The following is a 10,308-nucleotide window of genomic DNA, read 5'->3' as shown; positions in this document are numbered from 1 at the left end:
TATATATATATATATATATATAAACTGAAATAAAAAATATTAAAAATTAAATAGACATATAAAAATAAAAAAAGATAATGACAAAAACACAACAAAATTACTAAAACTTGAACTAAAATTAAAATAGAAACTATAAAAATAAAAACAAATTAAAAATATTAATAAAACCTATAACAGTATCTGAATGATACTAAAATAACACTGCTACTAATCAGTGTTGAAAATCCCACCTGTAGAAATGTTTTATATCTGTCACAATATTTCATAAATTAATTGTCTGTTTATGAACCATGATGGAAGAAAAATATAATTTGCCAGAATACTCATTTAGATTCAAATGTCAAGAGAAATGTCGAGAAAAATGTATTCTACCTATGGCTAATTAGTAAACAAGGTAAATATATATGTATATTTAAGAATGATTGTCATATTAACAGTCAGACTGAGTTTGGGGAAACTAAACTGAAATGTCAAAAAGTACAAAAAATAAATAAATAAACTCAACCAGTACAGTTAAAAATCAAAACAGTTGAAGTTGCACTTGGATTTACTTCTGGTTCATTCGTCGCAGTGCAAGCGGAAGGTCAAGTTGAGTGCATTACTTTGTTAGATACAGTATCCCACGCAGTGAGTTCTGCTCTATCCTGCACATTGTCAAATGCAGTAGTTCATCTGATATTACATTCATGCATGAGCTCTAGTATACAGTGCACTGTATACAGTACATACTACATAATGCTAAATAGTAAGAGCAATGAGAGTACATACTGCATGCATGTATTTGACCAGCCATATAACAGTCTAGAGGAAAAAGGGGGGGGGAAAGTCCAGTTGTTAATACGTTAACTGTATAATTATAACTCAATTCTAACTTGAAGCTATCGATCAAAAATGCTGTTAGCCACTCGTGTGCTGATTGCATCCTGTATGGTGTTTATTATATGTGCATGTTTTTATTTTAAGTATTGTAAGTGATTCACTATTATTGTGTTCATTTTGTTCTCTTCTCTCTTGCCCTTTTGTGTCTACTGACCCATGATGCACAGTTCTGTTCTGCGTGACACTGTGCCATTGTGACAAGCAAATTTCCCCTCAGGGATCAATACATTTCTATCTTATATGATCTTATTCAACTCACAAAATTCATATCAAGTGACAAGTGGATGGGTCGACTACGCAACATTCCACCGCTGCATCGTTTCAAGAAATGAAGGAGGAATGCTTTAGTGCAAACTTTTTGATCAGTCTTCCTAAACTGCTGATCTAGATTTCAGACATCAAAGCATACCTCAGAGTTTTAAAGAAGTCTGAAACTTACACCTCATTCTCCCTCTCTCCCATTTCTGGGAATAATGTTCTGTTGTGAATGTTTCATGTATTAATTTCACTTGAAGAACAATCTTTTATTCATACGTTGATCTTATAATAATATATAATATAATAATATAATATAATTCATACTTTGTGAACGCAGTTTGACTGTGCTGTTTCTAAGCGGTCCTTCCCTCCTCTTCTCGTTTCTCTTTATTTTCTTTTTTTTGGCTTGTTATGGATGGAAATACAGCAAATAAGCAGTATACATCGCTGTTGACTTTTTTTAAATGCATACTGTTCGTAGTCGACACTGCATGTAAGCTTACCCCTCTAATATGGTCTGTTGATCTTGCATATGTATTGCTGGAGGCTTTTCAATGTTGAGTTTGCTTAATCTGGTGTGTGCAGCAGACAGGTTAAATTAGGTTAAAGGCTTGCGGTGGTGGCATATTGTTTACCCTGTAAGTCTATTGCGAGTGTTTGTATGTCTATATATGTCTGTGTATATTGATGCTTCTGCTGTGATTGGCTTTTACCCGAGTCTGCTGTGTGTGAGTCATTTTTTTTCACACAAAGCCAAAGGTCAACAAGCATGAGACACAGCATCACATCCTGTCCTTTATTACACATAAACTTTCCATTCCCTAGCACATATTATCATTTAAATGTATGCCATTTATTCCTGGGGAACTACTGCTGGGTTTGTTTAAAAAAAAAGAGGGAAGCATTCTTAATGCGGCTGCTCTGTGGATCAATGCATTAGATCTGCAGATATTTTTGCTTCTTTCCTATTTATTTCCCAGTAACTGCTGAGACCCCATTTTGGTGCTGTATAGTTTGTCCTCGAGTTGTTGAATTTGCTTTTTACATTGCTTATATTATTACATTTAAGACCGTGAAATTACTTTGAATATGAAATATGTCAAAAACACAGGCAAGACAATGTGCTCAAACAGAAAATTTGCAAGAGCTCCTTCCTTCTCTATGTAGTTCATCTATCTATCTATTTATCTATCTATCTATCTATCTATCTATCTATCTATCTATCTATCTGTCTGTCTGTCTGTCTGTCTGTCTGTTCAAACATACAGTAAAAACAGTAATATTTTGAAATTATTGATTGACAGCTCTCCTGTCCCCATGTTGAGAGAAATCAGATGTTACTGTAGTTCTAAAATAAATATGAATATGCATTAATTCATCTCACTCACACACACAAAAAAAACACAGATTCAGTATTCCTCAAAATGAATCAAAATAAAGCAACTCAGAATATGATGCAAACCTGCCATTATTAAATGTTAAACAACACAAATATCCTTTATGTATTTAATCCCATTCTGTTAACCAACGTCTTTGCTTCTGACCTTCGATGATCCAGTTCAACCGTACCAATAAGAAAAAATGACTCTAGACAAACATCTGTGTGTTTTTTTTTTATTGCTGAAGTGTGTTGATATTTCTTCTTCTGCATTCTACTGTACGGACGTAAATTTACTTTGCCTTCAGCCTGAGGCTTATTCATTTCACGTTTGGTGTGAAAAGGCTTTTATATTTGCCAAAAATAGAACTTTTTTATTTAAAAAACAAACAAGCAAGCCCTGTCCAGATTGAAAAAGTAACGCAAAAGTAACGTAACACATTACTTTCCATAAAAAGTAACTAAGTTATATATATATATATATACAGCATATTTACATAAATTTACATAGCATTTGCAATGTTTAATATGAAAATACATGCAATTTACATGTGTCCTTAACGTCGTCATAGTGCATGTCATGATAATGGCCACAGTCACATCTCATGCACCAAATAACCATTTGCGGTCCATTTTGCGGGCCACTATTGGCGATATGAAAAATTGCCGATTTACAATTGCCAAGTCTTTAAAAGAGCCTTACTGTAATCACCATATTCCCAATACAGCTACTCCTCAAATTTTTCTTTCATGCATGCTTGTAAAATATACCAGCTTTCTGAAAGTAATATTTGTGTCTGGCAGGCTGTAAGCATTGTTATTTTTAATCAGGCAAGTAGTCATACTACTCTCAAAATACCTCATCTGGAGCAGCGTCTCAAAGCCGTAGGGCGTGCATTGTAATGCATTACTTTTAAAAGTAACTTTCCCCAACACTGGTCATAAGTGCCATGTGATCCTTCAAGAATCATTCTAATATTTTTTATACTTTTTTTTTACTATAATCAGTGTAAAAACAGTTGAGCTGCTTAATATTTTTGTGGAAACCATTATACTGTCACTTTTCATTCAATTAAATATTTAATGTATCTGGAGACATGACTAAGAACACAGGCTGCCCAAAATAACTGAAGCCATTCGAGTGAGCTTGTTATGCAAAAATTGTCTTGACGCTTTAATGCAAGAAAGTCAGTGCAGCTGGTTGAGCGAGTCTAAGGGGCTGCGCCTGTCTTTATCGGCTCCCTCGGTGGGGGTGATCAAGGGAAGCGCCGTTATCTGCCACCGGCTTTTGCGCACCTCTCAGAAAACATGCATGTGGGAACAAAGCTCTTCAGTTCTGTATTCATCTTAGGTTGCTTATGATGACACAGTCAGTTTGAGCTATTGACATATTGTGGACAATGTGATAAAAATGATCAATGAGTGGCTGCAATTGTGGCTCTTAATGGCTCTCATTCAGATGAAGAGCAGGTCGAAGTGGATGCATAAATGAATTCAAGAATTGTAGATCTATTTAACAGCCCTTAATTAGCATAACAAATATTTTTTTCTGTACATTATCCGTGGGCCAACAGGGAATTGTGTTGATGTTTTTTCTGTGTGCAATTATCACCCGTCATATCGCCACTTGTTATTATTGCTGTTCCTGTTGGACTTGCAATGTGGTATGAAGTAAAAGTCCTCTCTAATTTCTGCCTTTGTTTTCACGTCCACCAATAAAGAAGTAGCAGTGTGTGTGTGCGTTTGTACTGCAGAACTGCAGCTTCATGATGTTTTACTGCCATCTGTTGCCAGTGCTTTATACATGTTTTGTAGTCAGACCAATAGTGGCCCCGCGATGCTCTGCGTCTCCCAGCATCCATTCTAGTGAACTGTGGCATGAACTGCAATTATATTCAGCTTTTAGATTACATTGTTGTCGAGTTATGTGTGTGTGTGTGTGTGTGTGTGAGAGAGAGAGAGATGTCACGATGTTGCATCAGGTCTGAGCACATTTACACAGAATCACTTCCACAAACCCTCTGAAGCAATGACATATTTTACCAGTAAAATATAAATCTATGATATTATAAAGGAACCACATCTTTTTAAAATAAGTAGTTTTTTAGTAGTAAATATGGGTGGTGGAATGCCTAGCAACCCATAACAGCATAGCAAACAAATGGCAGTGACTAAAACCACCTTAGCAACTGCGTGCCAACACCATGACAACCATGAATAACAGCCCAGCATTATGGTGGCAAGTTAACTCACATTAACAAAGACATTTGATCTTTGCACTCGACTCCAAAAGTCAATTTTGATTTGATTGTCATTTAAGAGAATAACTAAATAACGAAAAAGAAGAAAAGGGTGTTCTGAGGGGTTATACAATTTTGATAAGGCATATTTCTATACCTGACACGAGGCTGGTTTCAGGCAGGGTGACACACTTTGAATTATGTTGTAGACTTAGAAATACAGTCTTTTCTCTCAGTTTTGACTGCCCTGGTCACATTTTATATGAATTAAAATGAATCAGTTCAGGATTCACAGTATATTCATGTCATTTCTGTCCAGTTCTTATAAATGTATTCATGGTTTTTAAAAAGAGCCCATTAAATAGAATGTGTTTTTTGTGCAAATGTATGGAACATATAAAAATTATTTATTTGCTACCTGTTATTGCTAATTGCTGAGGGGTTGCATTCATTTTATTGGACCAATAATATATATATATATATATAATATATTAAGCATCACAGCAGTTTCCTACAATGATGATAATAAGAAATGTTTCTTAAACACCAAATCAGCATTTTAGAATGATTTCTGAAGGATCGTGTGACACTGGACACTGAAGACTGGAGTAATGACTGCTGGAAATTCAGCTTTGTCGTCACAGAAATAAATTACATTTTAAAACATATTTAAATATAAAAGAGTTATTTAAAACTGCAAAACTATTTCACAATATTACTATTTTGTACTGGATTCTGATCAAATAAATGCAGCCTTGGTGAGCATAAAACTCTTCTTTCACAAATATTTAAAAAATCCCCAAACTTTTGAATTGAAGTGTATATGCTTTGTGCTTTTTAAGAAATAAAAGTTTTCCATTAAAGTAAACAGATAATGAGATCTGACTGAGACTGTAAATAACCAGTGTGCTGATTCTATTCCCTCCGGACTGTATCCATGTGTCCACAAGAGCTCATCAGAAAGAATGACACCAGTGCCCAGTTAGATCATCACAGTCATGCTCAGACACAGCACAGACACTGGAGCGCTGCACTAGATGTTCCTTTAGATCTTTTTAATATGCGCCTTGAGAAATATTAGCCGTCTTTGCCATTTGGTAGCATCTAGCCATTTAAGATTGTGTCATCTGCCACACTTTATAAAGTGACATTTAAATCCTTTTTAACATCATGTTCGTACTGTCCAGCGGAAATGTAATGTGAGTGTTTGTGGAATCGTTTTTTTTTTTTACTCTCTCTTTGTTGCCTGTGGTTCATTTGATTTAATGCTCTGAACCCCTGTAGATCTCAGTGGGTGGAATTTAAATGTGTCTGGAGAAGAAAACAGTTACATGAGCTGGGAAGGAGTTTTGTTTTAAAAACAATTGCCCACAATACTGCTTGAAAATCGCATGCCATTAATTTGTTAAACTGGTGTTATTTTAGTAGTATTGAAATACTAATGTAGTTTTAATTAATATTTTGAATCAGTTTTTATTTTTATATTTTGTTTTCATTTTAATTTTAGTTATTTTTAAAGTGTTTTTAGTAGGGGTTTTTTCCTTTACATTTTTAGTATTTTTTTTAAAGATGACAATATAGTTTTTGTTTTATTTTTACATATGTTTGTACATCAGGGTAAACTAAATTAAAATTTGGCAACTAGCATTTTTTTTCAGTTTATTTCAATAAAGATTTTTTTTGTGGTTTTAGTTTCAGTTTTAGTTAACTATAGTTAACTGTAAAAACACATTTTTTTAGTTTTTCAAAATATCTTTTGTGTTAAAATAGTCCATACATGCTCCTGCATTTACTGCCAACGCTGAAATCATCATATCATATAGGACACATTAAACCTGATGAGAAGTCTCTATAAATGCAAACAGCTGTCCAATGCACCTAAAGTGATTATTGAGCCATGATTAAAATAATTAGCACCTCATAACATCACGCTACTTGGACTAATATCAGAATATTAAAGTCGTTGCAGGAGCCTCCACGCACAATCGAATCAGCTCATGTCCTTATGTTCAGGATTCATCAGCAATACCGGTTCAGCGGCGGGCTGTCAGTCATGTTGAATTTCCTTCTCATAGTCCCAATCGGGCATTAATTTGTCAATCTGTATGCATAGCGACTCTCATAACTTCCCCAGTGTTGTAATTAGTGCTACCTGAAGTTGTAGGGCTTTGATTGCCTTTAGGGAGGTGTCCTGCAAGGCTGTTTCAAATTAGCACGAGGGCAATCACCCTGATTGCTCACATCTGGTCATTAAAGGAGAGAGGATTTTTCTCCCCTCCTTGCCCTGAACCCAACATGGGCTGAAATCAAAAGCTGGTGCTCGAATAAGCAAGTCTTGAGTTTTTCAAGTGCCTGAAAGAGCTGATTGGACAGCGTGGAAATCCATACTTTTGCATATGGACGCCAATTAAATGTTTGTATGTATTTTTCTGTGAGGATGGTGATGTTTTTTGCAGAACAACAGTTGGATCATGTCAGGATATAGGCGAAGACACCGTTGAAAGCTTCGTGGGGGAGATTGTTGAAACATTCAGCAGCTTTTACTGTTGCATTACGTTCGTGAAATTGATTATTTTTCAGCCTGTGAGCAGGGAGGAGTTGTCTTTTGACGGTTTGAGAATGAGAAAATATATTGCTGGAGTAGCAGAATAACAAAGGATGGAGACAGAACACAAGCTCGGAAGATGAATATTTTTACTGCTTGTTTAGGAGTTTGAGGTGATTTTTCTTCCGTGGAGTGTCCTAGTAGTATCCCAGAACTCCCTTCACCAATTTCTGTTGTTTTCGTGCTTAAATGGATTTATTGTGAATGCTGCATGATCTACTGAGATTTTCCTTCCTCCATCCTATGCCCTGTTTCTGTCTTACTCTCTCATTCTTGATCTGTATTCCCTTCTCTCTGTCTCTCTCTCTTTTAGATATGCATTGCCATCTCGTGACAATGACCGGCTCTGTATCATTGAAATAGCTGTTGCTAATGGAACTGCTAATCGACAGCAGAAATATATGGATCAGCCTGTGTCAGAGGTAAACCTGCTTCTGCATATTCGATCATTTGAATGACTGTGACAATCTATAATTTAACTATGAATTGTCTGATTTACTTTAACCATTTTAACTAATTTTAACTAATTTTAACATAAGAACAATTAAAAGAAAATTATAGAAATTTTAAAAATGTATATAACAAAAGAAGGATTAAAAGTTCTCACACCCACATTTACACACAGCATTTTCGCTGTTGTAAAGGAAAATAATATATTTGCAGTCAGGTAGGTTATTATGCCGTTATTTTTGTAAAGAAGGCACCTCAGTCTTGAGAGCAGGTGTAATGATATTTGCTGCAAAAATAATAAGTTTGATCGTTCAAGTTAAATAATAGGTTTGTGTTTGTGTCTTAATTGATGAGAACCTCAGAGAGTGCTGTGCTGCAATCAGACATTTTCAACAGACTATAAGATACTTAATCAGAATATAATGGCCTTACAAATCCATTTATAGAGCTGCATAAAATAAAATCACTGGAGGCCTTATGGGAGATGTTTATCGAAATGTCTGTCAAATGGCCAAGAAGACGACAAACTTTTGAAGCCCAGTCTGAAAGTTTAAAACAGTTTGAAGGTTAGTTGTAAGTCTTATGATTCTATAGGCCTTTTGTAGTTTGAATCAGTGGCGGTTCTACATTGAATTACACCCTGGGCGAGACCCCCTTCGAGTATTACCTATTTTTATTAGCCATTTCACACAATTCAGAAAAACAAAAATGTGCAGGAACTATAGGCCTGTATTTATAATATTATGAATGAAATGTGCGTTATTTGGAAGAAAGTCGAGGTGTGACTGACTTTAGCCCACTAATTCCATTAGAGTATTGCTCTATACAGTGGATCCCCCGTTCCCCCCCCTTGTCCGTTCTATTTGGGAGAGACCCAGGGGTGAACTGTCCCCCACGCCGCGCCCCGCCCGCCTTTCCCCTTCTCACACAGCTTCTGTGCACGGCACCTTCTCAGCAAGCAGGGGCGCCAATTTGCCAATTCCCCACACAGTCAAATGATAGACAATAGAAAACCGCTTCGCGGCGGCGGCGCAAAGGATTTTTTTTTTTAACTGCTCGTGCCGCCCCCCATGTATTATGAAAAAATGCCGCCCCGGGCGGCTGCCCGGTTCGCCCGTGCCTAAAACCGCTACTGGTTTGAATAGTTAGATGGTATGAAGTGATGTTTGAAAGCTATATAGGCCTTGTGTACTATGAAAAAAAAAGCTGAATATTTCAATATTTTTTTTAATGCATACCCAGCTAACAGGGAATATACTTAGACAATTGGCTAATGTTCTGGCAAAGTTATGAAAAAATGTTCTTCCAGTAACGTTAATACATTAAAAGTTATCTGGTATTTAATAATGTTCTCAATTTTAGCACAAAATCATTACTTACACATTATTCATGGAATGTTTTTTCTGAAACATTTCAGTTGGACGTTCATCTAACATTTTTTTTTTAAACGTTACTAGTACTTGTTTCAGAATGTTCAGAGAACACTGAAAATGATTGTTCCCATAATGTTTAAGTGATAAAATGGAATGTTCCTTTAACATTGGCATAAACGAGAAAAAAAACATTATTAAAACATTAAAAAAACATTTTGACATTTTGAACGTTCTGGGAAAATTCTGAAATAATGTCTATATAACTTTATAGAAACGTTCTTGGAACATATATTTTTGTTAGCTGGGTATTTATCATATTGTAGTTTCCTATTATACTGGTACTGAAAATTATTGCAATACTAAAATTTATTGTGGTGCAATATAATAAATTAGCAAATTTCTCTCCCTGACCCGAATGGCTATGTGCTGCTCTTCACCAGAGTTCTGGAATTGTGATGTGAAGTGTAGAACATGACAAAAGGTTCATTTGTCAACACAAGACCACCAGAGTTTTTTAGTTTCACCTAATGAGATATTTATTACAAATCCATGTAAATTTCAGTCTTGAAAATGCCTTTTGCTCAGCCGATCGCATGCTTTAATACAGCAGCGTGAGCACAGGCACTCAGCGCTAGCTCTGGAACTCTGAAATTCATTCATTATATATTGAATGAGTTTAAAGGAATATTGCAATAAAAAAAACTTGTTTGGAAATAACAAATGACCCATTAATACTGTGCAATCTTGCTTTTGGTTCAAATTATGGTTCATAATTTGATATGTAATATGCAATTAGACACCTGCTTTTTTTCCTGTAATAACTCAAATTTTCCAAACTTTTGTCCTGTTGTTTATTGTCATTTATCTGAATGACATGAAATGACCAATAATCAATGTACACAATAATAAAAACAAGTTATATTTGTATAATTGAATGACAATATAATATTATTAAATGATAGAATTATTTAATACAATTGTAAATGTTTTATTGTTGTTTTATGTAGGTATTCCATTTTAAACAAAGTCTTGTACGTGGTAGCATCCTCATTTCCGGTTCTAGACCCATCTCGGAGAAGTCTGTTTTGCCCAAGTGCTCTGTGAAAATTGATTTTTTTTTTTTTT

The 10,308-nt window shown here is 35.2% G+C and overlaps 1 protein-coding gene across 1 annotated transcript in view; it reads left to right on the top strand.

The window, feature by feature from the left end:
• eys (eyes shut homolog) overlaps nucleotides 1–10,308 on the top strand; it is a 213,990-nt gene that overhangs the window by 183,385 nt on the left and 20,297 nt on the right. The window contains exons 38-39 of the mRNA XM_016548212.1: nucleotides 7,674–7,782; nucleotides 10,191–10,276. Coding sequence (XP_016403698.1) covers nucleotides 7,674–7,782; nucleotides 10,191–10,276 — 195 coding nt within the window. The remainder of the gene's footprint in view (nucleotides 1–7,673; nucleotides 7,783–10,190; nucleotides 10,277–10,308) is intronic.

Source organism: Sinocyclocheilus rhinocerous, unplaced genomic scaffold (assembly GCF_001515625.1).
Source record: "Sinocyclocheilus rhinocerous isolate Xijiao unplaced genomic scaffold, SAMN03320098_v1.1 scaffold1214, whole genome shotgun sequence".
Lineage (NCBI taxonomy): Eukaryota > Metazoa > Chordata > Actinopteri > Cypriniformes > Cyprinidae > Sinocyclocheilus > Sinocyclocheilus rhinocerous.
The sequence above is the reverse complement of the archived record's forward strand: the minus strand, read 5'-3'. Positions and strand labels throughout refer to the sequence as shown.